The sequence below is a fragment of the Bos mutus genome, chromosome 1 (genome assembly GCF_027580195.1).
Source record: "Bos mutus isolate GX-2022 chromosome 1, NWIPB_WYAK_1.1, whole genome shotgun sequence".
Classification (NCBI taxonomy): domain Eukaryota; kingdom Metazoa; phylum Chordata; class Mammalia; order Artiodactyla; family Bovidae; genus Bos; species Bos mutus.
Window position 1 is genome coordinate 45019603 of NC_091617.1, and position 18524 is coordinate 45038126.

Genomic DNA, 18524 nt, shown 5'->3' on the forward strand with positions numbered 1-18524 from the left:
CAGGGTCGCAAAGTTGGACACGAATGAAGCAACTTAGCACACTATGTAAAATATTTTGCTGGGCACTTTTACATATTGTCATAGATGATGAACCCAAGACTTCAAATCACCGTATCAGCAAACCACCCTGTTTCTGTCATGGTGACAGAACACACTTCCATTCTTTCTGCTTTCCCTAAGACTTGGACCCTGACAAGTCATCCACTCACAGATACAGAGCACATTTCACATATGAAATGAGCCGTATAATGTGCTGTAAAGAAAATAAACTATTTAAATGGTTTCTGTGGGCAAAGAAATTTTGAACCATCTAGGAAGACCTTTAAATACATATATATATTGAGGGAAGTACAAAGTGACCAAAGCAAGGCATTGTATTATCACACTTGATCCCCAAGACTACTCTCTGAGGATGTACAAATTATTATCTCTGTTTTATAGAGAAGGAAACACAGGTCTGTAGAAATGCTGAAGGTTTACTCAGTCAGTAAAGGGATTCAAACCGATGTTCTGACTCCTTAAGACCAATTTCTGTAACACTGACAGCAAACCCAGTAACTACAGTTCCACAGGCAAGGAATAGCAAGAGAGCAGTATAAATATAGACAAAAAGGGAAGATGAAGCTGAAAAGTTAGGATGGGGCCCAATATGATGCTTGGATTTCATTCTGCAAACCCGGAGAATCAACTAAAGTTTTCTAAGAAAGGCAGAAACTACTGCGATCTTTAGGTAATCAAGTGTCTTGACACAGAAATCCCTTGCAGAAAAAAATCAGTTTTACCACTTGCCTCTATAACCTTAGACAAATTTTTCTTTAGCCTCAACTCTCACAGCTAATTGTGTGCTGCGTGTGTGCTCAGTCGCTCATTTGTGTCGAACTCGGCGACCCTATGGACTGTAGGCCCTAGAGCTCCTCTGTCCATGAACTTTTCCAGGCAAAAACACTGAACTGGGCTGCTGCTTACTACTTCAGGGGATCTTCCCGACCCAGGGATCGAACACGCGTCTCCTGCGTTTAAGGCAGACTCTTCACCACATTAAGATTACCACATTAATTAAGAGAACAATTCGCATTGGATTACCGTTCCAATTAAACAGTAGTGATGATTAAACGCCCACTCCAGTACTCTTGCCTGGAAAATCCCATGGACAGAGGAGCCTGGTAGGCTGCAGTCCCTGGGGTCGCTAAGAGTCGGACATGACTAAGCGACTTCACTTTCACTTTTCACTTTCATGCATTGGAGAAGGAAATGGCAACCCACTCCAGTGCTCTTGCCTGGAGAATCCCAGGGACGGGGGAGCCCCGTGGGCTGCCGTCTTTGGGGTCGCACAGAGTCGGACACGACTGAAGCGACTTAGCAGCAGCAGCAGGTGATGATGATTAAACGATATAGGGTATGACACAAGGGGGCGCTCGATAAACGTGGATTTCCCTTTTAAGTAGGAAAAAGAATTTGGTTTGTGTTTTTTTTTTTTTTTTAATAGGTACACATGATCCAGCAAAACCAGAATGAGAGATCCTGCTAGCTTCAGCTGCAACCACACCTCAGTTGGCAAAAACATCACATAAGCTCACCGTTTCCAGGGTTACGCTCTCACCTCTCACTTTTCTCAATCCGCCACTGGACCAAGAAAATCTAACCAACCCCTAGCAAAGCCCCCGTAAACTCTCTACAGTACCACCCAACCTACCCCGCCCCTCCCTCATAGGCGGCTCGCTGATGATATCATATCCACTTCCGTTTCTGAAAGGTCCTCTCCTCATTCGCTATGGTCGCTCTAGGCTGACGCGTCCACGGCTGGCTCTGAAGCTCAATGGTTGCTGGGCGGGGCCGTGACGTCCTTGGCGTGGCTGCAGGGGAGGCCGCGGCGGGGAAAATGGCGGACGGGAAGGCGGGAGAGGAGAAGCCTGAGAAGCCGCAGCGAGCTGGAGCCGCCGGAGGTGAACACAACCCCAGCGTCGCGGGCTATGTGGGATGCTCTGAGCCTTTCTTTGAGCCTCCCGGGGTGGGGGGAGTAGCCTGGGGAGAGAATGGGCGGATCTGGCTCTCACCCGGCCAGGTGCTGGGCCCAGACGAGCCCCGGGCACGCCCGGTGCGGCCCACTGGGATCCGGGCCCACATCGCCTCCTTACCAGGGAAGAGCCGGTCACTGTTCGTCACCTCCTGGCCCCAGCAGAGACCCTGCTTCCGAAGAGAAGGGAGATGGGCATCAGAAAGGGGGACCGAACTCGGGGTGGGACTCGGAGTGGCGGTGCCCGAGCCGCTACCGCCACACCGGAGACGCACATCACACAAAACGCACACGCGCGCTAACTCAGTGCGAGTCACCGAGCAGTGACCGCAGGAACTGGCCGCAGGCCGAGTTTCCGACGGTGCCGGCCTCTCAGTTACACCTAGGAGTTAGTTTGCTGCTCCCTTTTCACTGAGGAAGTGGACTGTCCTGGCCTTTTTCATTCCTTCATTTTTAAGCCTAATACTAATCCTCTAAGGGCTGGGTCGAGGCAATGGAGGGAAAGAGGAATACCTTTGCCTGTCTCCTGGTTTAATCTTTGGGGTCTAGGATTAGGGTTTGATTGCCTTTCTTTGAACTGTCTGCCTTTTATGTCCTAGGCTGTTGCCAGCCAGCTGCCTGCCAGATATTTAGGTGGCTAAATAGGCTAGTGTGACTCTTCCCTGTTTGTTACGATGTCAACTCAGGTTGCAGCTATCTTTATTCTGTCACCTCCAACCCTCTAAATTTGGGTCTTGTGCATTAAGGAAAAGAAACATCATGTAATCTCTCAAGCTTTCCCGTCCCTTTGTCCTAACAAGGCTAATTTAAGACGTGCGAACTGATACTGTCTTTAGAACGTTTTAAGTACCACACTGTCCTAATTCTTCAAGTCTTATCCCTGAAAGTATTTAATATGAGATAATACATAAAATTAGTAGTATATGAAGATAACTGTTAGGACCTCCTAACAAGTTTGATGTGAATTAACTTGGGAACGAAATTGAAAAAAGTGTAGTATTTGGTTACTTTGGACCCAGAATTTCCTTTTTTAAAAATACATAAGGTGCTATTAGTTGAGCCTAAACTCCTTTCACCGTTTCCACTCCCCTCCCTTCTTTTTTGTTGTTGTTTTACTAGTAAAACAGCTTATGAAACAACAGTTTAAACCGTTTAGTACTACCTCTTTAGCGGCTTTTTGTGGCCAAAATTGGAATTTAGCAAGTAAAATTACAATTAAAATTAGTTTGAGGAAAAACCAAGATCTGTAGCCTAAAAAGCCTTATCTGACTTTTAGACTACCGTTTAAGAATGGTTTTTTGTCTTGAATGAGAGTATCTGTGTTTAATGTGAGCCAAAATGTAGTTTGAGGGAATTCCCTGAGGGCTTAGCGGTTAGGCTTCCCAGGGTTTCACTGCCTGGCCTGGGTTCAGTCTCTGCCGGGGTAACTGAGATTTCACACCTCACGTGGCTGAAGTTGCCGAAACAAAACAGAAAAATGTACCATAAGTGTCAGAATAATTCCACTGTGTAATTTATCCACCACCCTTTCAGTTAGGGATAATTTATTCAGTAGTATGAATATTGGTGTTTCTGTGTTAGCATATTTTTGTCATGAGCGTGATACAAAATTACCTTTTTTACTAAATTGCTATCAGAAGTTGTCTCCTTGTTAGTGACTTAGGCTGATACTCTTTAATAACGTCTACATAATTGCCTTGAGTGTGCTTTCCTTTATAAAATAGTAGTTACATGTTAACCATTTTTGAATGACATGTTTTTAATGAAGTTGTGCCAAAAAACATAGTTAAAACATTCACGCCATCCATGGATATTGCTAAATTGATAAAATTTTATGGCAAGTAGGCACTATTTAACACTTAGCCAGTTTGTATTGGGGGGGCGTATCTAGGGATTTTTCTGATTTTTAACTCCTACTGAACAGTCCATTAAATTGGAAATATAAGTATTTTTTTTAAGAAGTTAACATGAATTTATATTAATAAGAGAAGCTACTTACTTGAACTAACTGCTCTCACCTTTAGGGGAGGGATAATGTTAAGGGTTAGGCTTTGGATAGCTTTTCTCTTTTTTCTTCCCTTTGGCTAAATTTTTGTAGCTCCTTGAAATAAGTAGAAATTTTAGAGCTATTCATGTTGTAATCATACTCACCTCAAGCTATTTTATGTTTCTAATAACTATGTTAATGAAATTGATGTTTCTTCTGTCAAGAGGGTCTTGAATATATTCTCATTTAAACTGCACACCAGTCCTATTAGAGACGTGGATATACTCTTTTTTTCAGACAAAGAAGCTACCAGAATGCAAATGGGTCAGGAAGGGTATCCTTATGGACTTAAAACTTACTAGGTAATTTTTTCAAAGTAAGGTACCTTTTTTACTCCCAAGGCCCACCTCTCCTCCTCAACTAGTCAATGAAAGACGAGAAAAAAAGAAATGCTAGTACTGTGTGTAGTTTGATTTCACATTAACTAATCTACACATTTTATTTGCTCAGAATACAAACTAGATAAAATCTCTTATTTAGATACTCCTTGATAAAAAATCTAATAATTTAATAACTGTCCATGTTTGGTATAAAGTGATTTATTTTTTTAAAACTGCATATTTTTTCACTCTTTAAAATGTAAGTCACATTGTTAAGATTTTTCACATTACTAATCTGTGACCATTCAAAATTTTGTTTTCCACAGTGCCAGAACAGAATACATCTCAGTAAATAAATTGAAAACAGCAGTTCATGAATACAAGCCCCACCCACCCCACCAACTGCTAGAGTAGTACATGTTTATTTAAGGGAAAACACTTAATGGACTTTAAAACACTTTATAATGGTCTTGATAGTTTGCCTCTTCAGATGACAGGAACACAGATGTGAATAAAATTTGAGTTGCTAGCAGTTGATTAGTTAATAGTAGTTTTCCCAACTCCTCTGTTCATGTTACCTTTTTCTAGAGCAGTAATTATAGAAATCTTCCCCAGACATCATAGGAGTGGACAGATAGTATTACGTTCTATGTATTAGCACAGATTAGTTCAGTTAGTTTTCACACTTAATGTTGTTATTAATATTATAGTAATAACTATCCTTTTCACTTTTCCTCATATTTATGCTTTGATTTTTCTAGATTCTTTGTTCCCGAACTATTTTTTGGGTAAAAGGATTCCTAGAATTCAGAATAGATAGGTTTTAAAAGAACCAGAAATTTTGACTAATGATAGCCCTTGAGTCACAGTTCAAAGAGCAGAGTTACACTAGAATCAAGACTAAATGTTCTTTTTGTGCTATTTGTTTTGATGTTTTTCAGAGTTTGTGATTGCACAAACTTGTGCCTTTAGTGGTGTATAGATTGCTTCTATATGTAAATTCACTGTTTTTTTTTAATGTGTTTCAATACATAGAGCCAATAAGTTTTCAGTTTTAGCTGTGCCAGTCGCAGAGAAGTAGTAGTTATCACTGTTTGGGTTTTACTGTAAAATTCATACTTGATTAAAACTATAAGGATACAGAATAAAATTTGGCATAAATGATTTTAGTGATAGACTGAAAAATAATGTTTGCATAATACTGTCTTTTTAAGAAATTCTAAATTGAATTCTATATTTCAAATATTGAGTAGCAATCTTACATTCTTTGGGTGCTTTTGTAATTTTATATCTAAATAAGTCAATTCAGACAGCCATTGCAATGCTCTTTCTTTCCTAAGGAAATCCCAAAACCTAATACTGCTTAATTTCTCCCCTACATTGTTATTACAACTTTCACCCCTTGTCTAAAGGTAATAAAGAGTTTCTTTTATTTTCCTGTAAACAAAATCAAATGTTCTGTTCAAAGTGCTTATTAATTTAGCTATCCCATCATTCCAAAATTATATAGATTGATAACCTCTTGTCCTTTATTACTCGTCAGTCTGTTTGATTTCCCCTTTTCCACCCGTTCTTGCTTTTTGTCATGTTTTCCAAACTGTTGTCAGGGTCATTCCTTAGAGAATCTTCTCTTTCTCCATAAATATTCATCTGGTGTACATTGTACAGGGTAAATTGGTAAACTTGGGAAAGAAAATATTTAATAATCAGCCAATTTTCTTCTGTCTTGCTTCCCAGTATGTTCTTAAATAGCTTTCATGTGTAACGTTCAAGATGTTAACTCATTTCATTTGTTAATATAAACAAGTAAAATTACTGAAAGACATCTTGCATTCCATGTCTACATGTGTGTGCCTTCTGTTAGAAATTATCATTTTTAGCTCATCTGTTTTTATGATGAAAAAATAATGTGTGAACCTAAGTATAATTGTTGATCACTCTTTAAGAATAGGCTAAACAGATGATAATCAAGCTTTGAGAGTAGAATTAAGTTACTAAAGAGGGGATGACCTTGATGTCTTCCTTGAAGTTCCTTTCTAAAGATTGTGTGAAATGTTCATGAAGAACACGTCACTCAAAGTTACTGCAGGCTGTACTATGTAGTTTGGGACATAATGGGCTGGTCATAAAAAGGTACTTTGTATAACTAGTAGTATACTATTGAAGAATATTAGGTGTTTTATTAGTCAAATGTATTATTCTATGATGTGACTAATTGCCAACAAACCAGTTCATGTAGAAGAGTTTATAGTTCTTAATTTATGAAAAGCAAAATTCCACAGGTAATTAGATTATTATGCAACGTAGAGTGTTTAGTTGAAGGGTCTTTTGTGAACTCTATTTTTATAATTTTAAATTGCTCTGTATTTTATGCTAGTTAATTCATGGGAGCCTCTTCTACTGCCACACAATCTCAGTTCCTGCTGTATACTCTAACAAACAGTGGAAGAGACTGTTGGGTCAGTAGGTGACAACTGCAGAGGTATCTTCCTTATAACGATGCTTTTTGAGGTTGCTGCTCCCATCAATCTGCTCAGTAAAAATAGCTCATCTTGGTAAGTTGTTTCGACTTCACCAGGACCTGAAGAAGAAGCAGAAAAACCTGTGAAAACTAAGACTGTTTCTTCCAGTAATGGAGGGGAAAATTCCAGTCGCAGCGCTGAGAAGCGATCAGCTGAAGATGAAACTGCAGACCTCCCAACAAAGCCTACAAAGATCTCCAAGTTTGGATTTGCCATAGGTAGTCAGACGACAAAGAAAGCCTCAGCCATATCCATCAAACTTGGCTCAAGTGTGAGTTATTTTATATATTTGTAATGGGTTTTAAGGATGTGTTTTGGAAACCTTTTATTGGATTATGATAAATTAAGTATAAAATGATACATTGGTGCATGAACTTATAACATGTAAGTATTTAAGAAATTATTAGTATATTCAAGAAAAGTCTGGATAAATTATAACTCAAGCTGTTTTTTAAAAAGGTTTGGAATATGAGAAGGAACAAATATTGTAGGCAATATATGACTTATAAAGTAATAGCTTACAATTTCCTAACTTGTGCAAAACCTCTGAAAAATAAAAATATAATATACTGATGTTAAAAAATAGTATCTCTAGAAATCATTTGTGTCGTAAAAGATTAATGTTAGTGAGGTACTGCTTAAAAAGAGCTTCCTGATTAACTTACTTTGGAGCTACAAGTGGATGTTGAGTATGAAAACCTATGATAATAGTCCTTTGTAAATCAACTTTTGATTTCTTGTTTTTAGATGTAAACCTTGAATTAGTACTTATTAACTGTTGAGTGTCTGGAAAATAACTGAAATATTAGATTGAAGCATTAGACATTTGACTATTTCTGATCTACAGAAGAGATAATTTCCTGTAATTCAACTAAATAGGTCTCCTCTTTAAGAAAAAGGAAGTTACTTTAATAGCATATTGCTGTTGACTTTAGAATATGGTTATACATTCTTGTATAAGGAGTATAATCCTAAAATTAAAATTGCTTTGGTTTATTCATGTCCTGTGAAAATTAATGCTCAGTTGCTAGGTATATACAGCTTGATATCTTCATTAGGTATTCAAAGATTTTTAAATGGATCAGGAGAAAAAATATGGATCAGATTCCTACTAGAGTGCGTGTGTTTGAGCGACATGTCTAGTTTTTATAAAGCTAGTATTCCTTAGAACCCCCGCTCCTGCCATATGCTGTTTTGCCTTCTCTTTTTGTAAAAAATTTAGTCTGAACAAAAGGCATTCAGCATATAACTTCATTATTTCATGATTCTTTTTCCTACTTGAGCTGATTCTTTTGGTTTAATCTGTTTTTTATAACATTGCATATACCCACCTGCATAAATATTTACTCTTTTTGATTGTCATTAAAGATGTGGTTCTCATGTACACTTCTCGTATAGGTGTTCCCCTTGGTAATAGATTTTACTGTGGTTGAACATACCACATAAGTCAGATACTTATGTACTTTTTCTAAGTAATTGAAATGACTTAGTAATTGCTGATCATTTTAGTTAGGAGGGTTATGCTTAAAAAGGCCTATTCACTAAAACTTAAACTTTTAGAAAACAAACTTTTTTTTCATAAAATAAACCAAAGTGTAAACATAATCTTGGTGAAGTGAGATGTAGGATGTGAAAATAGTTGAAACTGTTGCTTTTGATTATATGATATGAAAAGATAGTCAAACAACCAGGGAATACTCCAGTTGTGTGTAAAACATCAAATACATGACATGTTTTAAGAGTAAAGGGTGTTTTCTAGAGTCACTATGTATAATTTCCAAATGAACATTTTCATTTCTTCAAAAGTACACACTTTATAAAGGTGTTTGTGTTATATAATATGAGATGGTTAATTTTGTTTCAGCAGCTCAGAGATGATTTTATTGGGGAGGTGATGCTAGAGCTGACTTTAAATACAAGAAAGAGGCAAAAGGACTCAGATAAAAAAGAGAGTTTAATGCAGGGAATTCCCTAGCAGTCCAGTAATTAAGATTCAGTCCTTTCGCTGCTGTGGGCTTGTGTTCCTTAGTTGCAGAAGAGCGCACAGAATGCGCAAGGTACCTTATGCAAAGGCAATTTAAATGTGAAGCCACATGATGCATTCAGGAAATTGCTCATTGTTAGGAAGTAGTAGTCAAATGGAGGGATAGAAAGCCCCCCAAATAAGACCATAGGACCAAATCATAAAGGTCCCTAATAAAATTTGGTTTTAGTTTAGGTTCTGGAGGAGTCATGGAACTATTGTAGACCCTATAAACAGATTTGCATTTTAGAAGCAGTACCCTGGTACTAGTATAGAGAATTAGAGGGATAAAAACAACAGAAGGCAGGAAAATGGTAAATCTAACATAGTTCAGGCAAGAAATGCTAAGGGGCCTTAGGTGTTGGTAACGTGGTAACCAGTAAGCTGAGAAGGCAGGGGGAGATTAAAGTCTGTTTAATAGAGATCTAGTTAACAGGACCTCACAATAGAATGTGCAAGTTGAAGTAAAGGTTTTCTGGCTTGGGTACTTCATGAGCACTTCAGTACCCCTCGGATCTCTAAGTGGCACTGTCCAGTGGCAGCCAGCTGATAGAGAAAGATGAATCTTGGTGTCTTTCTCAAGGTAATCTGTGCTTAATTTTAATGTTACTATGGGCGAGTGTTGATACTCATTTTCTCTTAACCTGTACTAAGTACCTTTATGTAAATGATATTAAATTATAGATCCTAACTAGAAAATCTTTGACAGGAGGAAAACAAATGGCCATATGATTAATAAAGTAAAATCTACTGTTGATAACCCACATTTTCAAAAAAGAAAATGGATTTCTCCAAAGTTTGTTCTTAGTTCCTTACTATATGTTTCTATGAAAATGTAACGTTGCATCTTTGATGTTATTCCTGTCGTTAAATAAGCCTGTGTAAACATTGTGTGATGATACTCTTTTTAATGTTTCTTCTTCAGAAGCCTAAAGAACCGGTTCCAACTCTTGCTCCAAAAACCCTTTCAGTAGCAGCAGCTTTTAATGAAGATGAAGATGTAAGTTGATAGCTAGTTTTCTGTGTTTTACTTTAACCTGTTCTTTAAGGACAACATTAGTGGCAAATTGTCAAGTTGTATTAATGGTACCAGTGAACTTTTTTTTTGGCAACTCTTAACAGTTTGGGTTTGTGTGTGTTTTTTCTTTTTCTTTTTTAATGACATCTGCACAATCTGGATATTTCTATCAATTTGGTTGTGGGATTATTTAAAATAGACTTTGGGGGGCAAGGAACTTAAATCAACAAATGCTCATTATGAGTAATAATACGTATGTGTGCTCTGAATACCTGAGTAATAGCTCCCAAGAACAATATGGATAAGAATTATACCTTCAGAGGAGCACAAAACGTGGGGCTGGAGTGATTGGCAAGAATATTTAAGAGAAGAAATGTGCTGCTGCTGCTGCTAAGTTGCTTCAGTCGTGTCTGACTCTGTGTGACCCCATAGACAGCAGCCCACCAGGCTCCTCTGTCCCAAACATTAGGCAGGGTTTTGACAAACCAAGGAATACTTTTGTAAATTAAGATATCAGCTTTCATATCACAAGTGGTAATGCTAAGCAGCTGTGTTTGACACCTGGAGGTTTTGTAGAAATTTTAGGCAAGGATGAATATGGAATGATTGGATAGGTAAATTCAGTGGTTATCACTGTATTCTCCCTTGGACATTTACTCATTCTACACATTTGATTGGTTTCTGTATGCTAGGTAGAGTGAGATTAGAAAGATAAATCAGACATGTTCCTCTAGGAATTCAGCCTAGCAGTACAGGGACTTACACATAAAATGGTCCAAGATAAAATCAAAAGTACCTGAAAAGATAAAATGATATAAGAGAGTTAGGTGAGGAAGAGAGGCCAGGTAACTCGATGCATGCGGTGTTATGGAAAGACCACTGGACTGGCAGTTGGAAGACCTAGGTTCTTTTCCCGTCCTGTTCAGTTATTAACCAACAGAGAGCCTTCAACTAAATCAGTTTACCTTTTGGACCCTTAGTTTTCCAACTTGTAAAGTGAAGTGACCTAAATATAGATCACAGGTTTTTAAACCATTTCTTAGAGTTCTGGGGTTCTGTGGAAATGTCTCAGGAGCTACTGTGGTATTGCATACTTGGTCGCTCAGTTGTGTCCATCTCTTTGTGACCCCATGGACTGCAGCCCACTCAGGCTGCTCTGCCCCGCTCCAGGCAAGAATACCAGAGTGGGTTGCATCCCTCCTCCAGGGGATCTTCCCAGCCCAGGAATCAAACTTAGATCTCCCACACTGCAGGCAGATTCTTTACCCACTGAGCTACCCAGGGAATCCAAGGAATACTGGAATGGGTAGCCAAACCCTTCTTCAGGGGATCTTCCCGACCCAGGAATCAAATCCGCTAACAAGCATGACTCTAGTCTCCTGCTGCTATTTCATTTGTGTCTGTTCTCTTATCTATTTGGTATTTGGAAATCCAAGTAGTATTCTGTTGAGGAAAAACCTTTTTATGTCCCTCTCCCTCAAAAACATTTTTGAAAAGCATCGACTTAAATTTAATGTTTTCTTTCATGTCTAACCAGAATTCTTAAGAGATTATGTAGCATTTTGACCTCTACAGATTATGTCAGGGAAGGACAGTATAGGAAGAAGGGAATACCATGTGCAGAAGTAGAAAGGCTGAAAATTGTAAGCACTTACATAATGCTTATTTTGAATATCTAACAAATTGAGTATTTGCACATGTCTTTATTTTACCTTCCATATATCCCTGTGAGTTGTGTGATATGGTTATTCTTATTTTCCAAATGGAGAAATTAAGTTATGAGTGCATGAGTATGTGCTGATGCACACAAGTGTCATCTATAACTTAGAACTAGAACTTGGCTTTCTGGTTTCTCGTCCTGTATTCTCTTCCCTTTTTTTAAAGAAATTTTAGACAGGTTCAGACAGCACTCTTTCTGCTACAAAATGGTAATGATAGTTAAGGATAAACTTGTCTCTTAGTTAAAAGAACAAATGCATCTGAAATCTTCATCTGAGGACTTCCCTGGCAGTCCAGTGGTTAAGTCTTCGCATTTCCACAGCAGGGGGCGTGAGTTTGATCTCTGGTCAGGGAATTAAGATCCTGCATGCCTTACAGTGCGGCCAAAAAAAGGAAATAAAGTCTTTATTTGGTTTTTATTTTTCTGTGGAACATAGTTAGCCTTGGATATATATCTTAGTCTGAAGTATAGTGGACAGAGAACATGTTCATTTGTTTAATTTTGAAATTTAAAAATACTTTTTCAGTTCTCTTTAGTTTAATTTGTAGAATGTTCCCCAGTTTGGATTTGTCTGATGTTCCTTTATTATTAGATTCATGTTCCTCTTGGCAGGTGTACCACAGTAATGATGCCAAGTTGTCAGTGCATATTATATCAGGAGCACATGTGTCAATATGTCCTGTTACTGGCAATGCTACCTTTGATCATTGGGTTAAGTGGTGTCTGCCAGATCTCTCTACTGTCAAAGTACTGTTTTGCCTTTTATAATTAAAATTTATCTTGTGGGGTTATGTTTTAAGAATACATGAAAAAACCTAACTACTTAAGCATTCATTCATGAATGTTAACATTCATTGATGATTCTTACCAGAATCAGTTCTATTACGTTTGCCAAATGGTGATTTTTTTTTTTTCAATCTTTCCTCCTGTCTATGTTTATTAATTGTCTCACTTAAGGAAGAGCTTTTCCTTATTTATACAAGTGTAGCCTATTCAATAGGCTATAATGCTCAGATTGTCCCAGATTTGACCAGTAGAAACCTTTTTAAGGTGTATCTTGAGATGACTGCTTAAAAAAATAATATTTATCTCAGCAGTAACATTTACACATAAAAACATCTAAAAGACACTTGTCACATTCTTTTTCACCAGCTGTAACTGTGGAAAAGCAGTAAGGAATGAGCTTTCAAGATGTCTTTACAGTAAAGAAGACATTTTTGAGAAGGAGCAATACAGTGAAGTGGTTTAGAGTGTTTTTTTGGTGTCCAGCTGTTTTGTGACTTTGGACATGTTAACCATGCGTACTTCAGCTACAAAATTTGAATGATGATACTCATCCCATTTGGTAGGATTGTTAGAGTTTTCAGAGTAGTGCATATTAAAGCATTTAACACAACATGTAGATTCTAGTAAACAACTAGTTTTAGTTCTAAAGTATCAGGTTTTTACCAGAATTTGTTCTTTTTGCAGATTCAGCACTTGAAGCATAGGTTTCTTTAATGTAGTTAAAATGTTACTTTTTTAACCAAAATTTACAGTTGATATAAAATGTAGCATTATTAGTATCAAGTGATTTTAATATAGTTGACCCTTGGCCAACACAGGTTTGAACTGCATGGGCCTATTTATACGCAGATTTTTTTTCACAAAACATGTGCTACAGTACTACACTATCCCAAGTTGATTGACTCCTTGGATGTGGAACCATGGATATGGAGGGCTCACTGTAAAGTTATACACAGGTTTTTGACTTGAGGAGGTTTGGGTCAGGGGTGGTACCCCTAACCACCCCCTGCATTGTTCAGGAGTCTGCTGTATCTATATGCAGTCATTTCTGTGCGTCTCTTTTTTTCCCAGAGTGAACCAGAGGAAATGCCTCCAGAAGCAAAGATGAGGATGAAGAATATTGGAAGGTATAATTTTTATATAATATCGTAGAAAATTATAGTGAATTTAAAGCAAGAATAAATTGCACATAGTCCATTAGTGTTCAAGCTTTTCTTACATATTTGGGCAAAACAGTTTTGTTTTCTAATATACCAGTATATCGCTCCTGATAAGAGAAAATTAGTATTTTAAGAAAAAATAGCAACAATATAATGCTATTTCTTTTCAGATACGTGTAATCTATATTTCTTCAAGTAAACAGAAATGTTTCCGATTTAAAATTTTTTTCAGGTATAAGGAAATGGCTTTCACTCATCTCACTTATAGTATCATTCCCACCACTTAATCTTGATTGTATGTGCTCCTTTTTCCTTGGTAATATAGATGCTAAATATCAAAATAAGATAAAAACCATCTTTAAATTTTCCTCTGTTTGTTATTATGGAAATAACATTAATTTCAGATCAACATGATATTCAGTTTCTTGTCTTTGTGCATAAATGGATAACTCAGAGGTTAGTAAGGAAGCTGCGCTTCAAAACGGCCTCTACCATGCCCCCATTTCTAGCAAATGTATATTCTTCCAAGAACTAAATGTTAAGTCTTTCAGCATCAGTCTTAAGACTCTGCCTTTGGTTCCAATGGGAACAGTCCCAGTGGCTGTCTGCTGGCCTCCCTTTCATACAAGACTCTAAAGTAAAAAATACATCTGACATTATAACCGAAATATAAACCATATCTATACCTGCATATATCTAAACATTTAAAATCAAAACATGTTCATAATATGACAACCATTTTACATGTGATACATCTTCATTTTTTTTTCTATTTCATTTTTTGTAAATACTGTTGGCAAGTCACCAAATTCATTTAATGACCCTGTTAACGGGTCACATGGAGAAGGAAATGGCAGCCCACTCCAGTATTCCTACCTGGAGAATCCCATGGACAGAGGAGCCTGGCGGGCTCCATGGGGTTGCAAGAGTCAGACATAACTTAGCAAATAAACCACAGTGGGTTACAAGCAACTGTTTTTAAAACTATAGTGGTTGCCACCTTTAGCTGTTTATCAGAATCACCTTAAATGTTTGTTAAATCTACAAATTTACCTGGCTCCTCCTCAGGCCCACTGAATCTGAAATTTTAGGACTGGGTCTGTGGAAAGGGTATTTTTAAAAACATCTGTTGCAGCTTCTGATGTTTGGCCTCCATTTATAATGGGTGCCAAACAGACATTTTGAAAGAGTTAAAAACATGGCCCAAAAGTCATTATATAACATTTTAAATAAATTTCTTTCTTTTAACACAGGGATACACCAACATCAGCAGGACCAAATTCCTTCAATAAAGGAAAGCATGGGTTTTCTGATAACCAGAAGCTATGGGAGCGAAATATAAAATCTCATCTTGGAAATGTCCATGACCAAGACAATTAAATGATGTGTTTTGAAATTGGGGTGTGGGGTGGGTGTAAAGTTAAAAGGAACAGTTTCCTTTTTTAAGGAATGGTATAAGACTATCTTTGGAGCCGCCTTTTTTTTCGTTTTCTTTTTTTTAAATATTGAGTGATACACTAATAAATGAGAATTTGAAATTAGAGGTAATTTATGTTTTATATACAGATTTCGAGACATTTACTAATTTTGTAGTTTCATGTGATTAGTTTCCAAAGGTTACAGATACTAAAAAATTCAGAAATGGTACCTTTCTAAGAATTGCATATTTTTTTAGATACAACTATTAGCACATTAGGAGGGAAGCAAAAAGTTGTCTATTTAAACTGTAGGCAGTTACTCTCTAACTTAACTCCCTTATTAACCTAAACTTGTCTGGCTCCCAGGAACAGCCTTATAGAGAAGGGAGTATTGTATTGGGAGGAAAATGTTACTGGACTATTGACTGAGAAAGTAAATTAGATAAAATACAGCTTTTTTTTTTTTTTTTTTTCCCTAATGGGCATTTGTTTAGTTTCACATCATCATTAACTAGTTATTGCATTGCTATCAGTGCATACAGATGCTTAAGCTCTTTAGAAAGAACATTTTAAAATTTTATGTAAACTGTTGAGTATTTAAAATAGCCCACTTCATTTTAAGGGTCTTGTCTACCTTCATTAGTCTTCAAAGAACAGACATTTGCTACCAAAGTAAATCAGTATTTTGAATGTGCTTCTCTTGATTTTTGTTATTAGCCAGTTCCTGTAAGCATTTCCACCAGATCTTGAGGCAAATCATAAGGAAGCTGTTTCTTTTAAAATAACAAACCACCACCAAAAATTTAAATGTACATAATAGTTAAATGTTTGGCTGTTCTTATTTTTTAAAGGGTATAAACACCAAAAAAAAAAAAAAGGTGGGAGGGAGCAACATTGTATGACGATGGAAGATAAGAAAGATGCACTTTCTGTAATTTTATCAAAGCATTTATGTTACTAACTTGTGAAATCCAATTTGATTTGAACTTATTAACAGGAATTCTTATTTAGCACAAAAATATGGTTTACTTTAACTGTATACTTGCTAACCAGTGGCCTCTCAAAAGCACATTTTAGATACTGAAAATGAAAGAAAATGCATCTTTAAACATATTTTATGGAATCTTCGACCACATATACTTTGTTAATCTATGTGTTGTAGGATTGTGTTTATTTTGTATTTTTGTATTGTATATGAATTCTTTTTTAATGTGACAGTTAAACACATCTTTTAAAGCATAGACACACATAGAAAAAACATACGGTATAATGATTTCCTTGAAAACTACAATGTTAGATTTGGAGGCAGCTTCAGACTGATTGGTGGTAACTACTTGCTGAGCTCTTTAAATAAGTAATAACTCCAGAGAAGCAGCCTGTATATATTCCTAATCCTTTGTTCACTTGCATTTGAGTTTAGAATAAGCCCCAAGTAAAACAATGGAAGTGTATATAGAACTATTAGTTCTTACATGATTTAATTATATCAAGATACATGAATTTAACTTGCTTTAATGTAGGCAGACTTTCCATTTTTGTTCATTCTCATGTTTATGTTGAAATAACATCCCTCTCCTACATTTCATTTTCTTGACTCAAATATCAACCTACGGTCAAGATGGGAGAGAAACAACTAAGATGATTGTCTTTACTAAAATACCAATAAATTTGTCAAACTCTATTAGTGTTCTTATTTTCTGTTCCAGTTAATTGTTGCTGGGTTTGTTTGTTTTAAGCAAAGAGACATGTTGTTATTACTGTTGCCCAGATTGTTGGCTGAAGTAATGGGAGATTTAAAATTGTTTTTTGGAATCTACATAACTGAGCACATAGTTTGAGAGCATTATGGTATCTCGGGTTTGAAGAGACTTAATCCAAATTCTCCCCTCCCTCTACTGCCAAAATGTCATCTAGTGTGTGCTGTAGGAAGTCCTTGCCAAAGCATATCTTCGAAAATTCCTAAGTGTTAGAAGGTATTCTGTTACTAGTGACTGCCATTGAGTATCTCTGAATATTTTCTTAATGTTTACAATGCTCTTGTCCAATAGGTCAAGTCTTAGTAAATGAAAAGATTGAACTACATTTTAGAATTAAGATTCATTTCTAGTTTAATTACAAATTAAGGCTATTAATTTGTTTTCTTATAACTAATTATCAAGGTTAATTTGATACACTGTGGAGCAATTTTTCAAGTTACTTTCTTGCTGAGATGAAGATACTTTTTAATTTTTTTCAACTTCATTTTGAGAAGATTTCAAACTTAGAAAACATTGCAAAAATATATGAAGTATTTCCCATGTTCTTCTAGTGACAACATATAACCACAGGACAATTGTCAAAATCAGGGAATTAACATTATTAAAACACTGTCACCTTTTACTACTATTCTACAGACCTTACTCAGATTTCACCATTTGCTCCACTTTTACAAACTGGCCTGTACTTTTCAAAAAGTCTAAGGTCATAAAAGACAAACTCCGAAGAGTCCCAGATTAAAGGAGTTTAAGAGAGATGACAGTTAAACAAAGTGTGATAATGAAGCGAATCTTCAACTACGGTCTTTTATGACCTTAGACTTTTTGAAAAGTACAGGCCAATTTGTAAAAGATCTCCCAGTTTAGGGTTTCCCTAATGTTTAAATTGTTTAATGCACTTTTGGCAAAAGACACCTGATGGATACTCAGTGCATCTGCAAGCACATGATGTCAGTTTGTCCTCTTACTGCTGCTTCTAAGTCGCTTCAGTCGTGTCCGACTCTGTGCGACCCCATAGACAGCAGCCCACCAGGCTCCCCTGTGCCTGGGATTCTAGAGGCAAGAACACTGGAGTGGGTTGCCATTTCCTCCTCCATGTCCTCTTAATAGTAATGTTAATTTTGACCACTTGGTTAGGGTGGTATTTGCCAGATGTATCCAATGTCAAATTTGTAATTTTTCCATTTGTAATTAGTATCTTATGGGGAAATTATTGTCTCATATTTCTCATATTTTTGCCCACTAATTGGCAGACATTCATAGTTTTTGTTTTTGGGGGTTTTTTCCTTAGGCTTTTTATTGAAACAGTTATTAATGTAGGATTTGCCAAATGATGAGTTTTCTATTTTCATCTTTGCTTCTACTTTTAGTAGTTCAAATTCTGTTCGGAAATTTCCATCTGCATTCTTTATTCAAATACTATGTTGATAATGGGCTCATGTATTTTTAATGTTATTCTATAGGTTAGAGTGCATTACTATCATATATTTTATTACTCAAACTCCCACATTTGCCCATGCAAACCCCTTTGCATTGGCCCCTGTGCCTTTTTGACATGTCACCATTCTTAATATTTTCTGGCACCAGAAGATGTTCTGGACTCATCTCGTATTTTCTCTTCTCTCACCTTAGAATCAATGATTTCTGTAAGCATCCATGGTTCCTTTCAAACCTATTTAGAAGCCAAAATCTGCACTAAGTGTACACTTTGGTACTGAAGTGTCATTGCTTCCAGCCTGCTT

The 18524-nt window shown here is 36.7% G+C and overlaps 2 protein-coding genes across 2 annotated transcripts in view; one reads left to right on the forward strand and one right to left on the reverse strand.

Moving 5' to 3' along the window:
* SENP7 (SUMO specific peptidase 7) overlaps positions 1–2323 on the reverse strand; it is a 185669-nt gene extending 183346 nt beyond the window's left edge. The window contains exon 1 of the mRNA XM_070368720.1: positions 2136–2323. The gene's annotated coding sequence lies outside the window, so the exon portion shown is untranslated. The remainder of the gene's footprint in view (positions 1–2135) is intronic.
* On the forward strand, positions 1812–16709 carry PCNP (PEST proteolytic signal containing nuclear protein). Its single transcript, XM_005890062.3, has 5 exons — positions 1812–1943; positions 6960–7174; positions 9852–9926; positions 13522–13577; positions 14864–16709. Exons 1-5 carry the CDS (start codon positions 1817–1819, stop codon positions 14988–14990), a joined length of 600 nt encoding a protein of 199 aa, XP_005890124.2. The 5' UTR covers positions 1812–1816; the 3' UTR covers positions 14991–16709.
* The last annotated feature ends 1815 nt before the right edge of the window (positions 16710–18524 follow it).

Excerpts from the sequence above, each read along its gene's own strand:
- PCNP (XM_005890062.3), top strand. The coding sequence starts at position 1,817 with ATGGTTGCTGGGCGGGGCCGTGACGTCCTTGGCGTGGCTGCAGGGGAG. Across the intron at positions 1,944-6,959 it reads GCGAGCTGGAGCCGCCGGAG|GACCTGAAGAAGAAGCAGAA; the intron begins GTGAACACAACC and ends CGACTTCACCAG. Across the intron at positions 9,927-13,521 it reads CTTTTAATGAAGATGAAGAT|AGTGAACCAGAGGAAATGCC; the intron begins GTAAGTTGATAG and ends TTTTTTTCCCAG.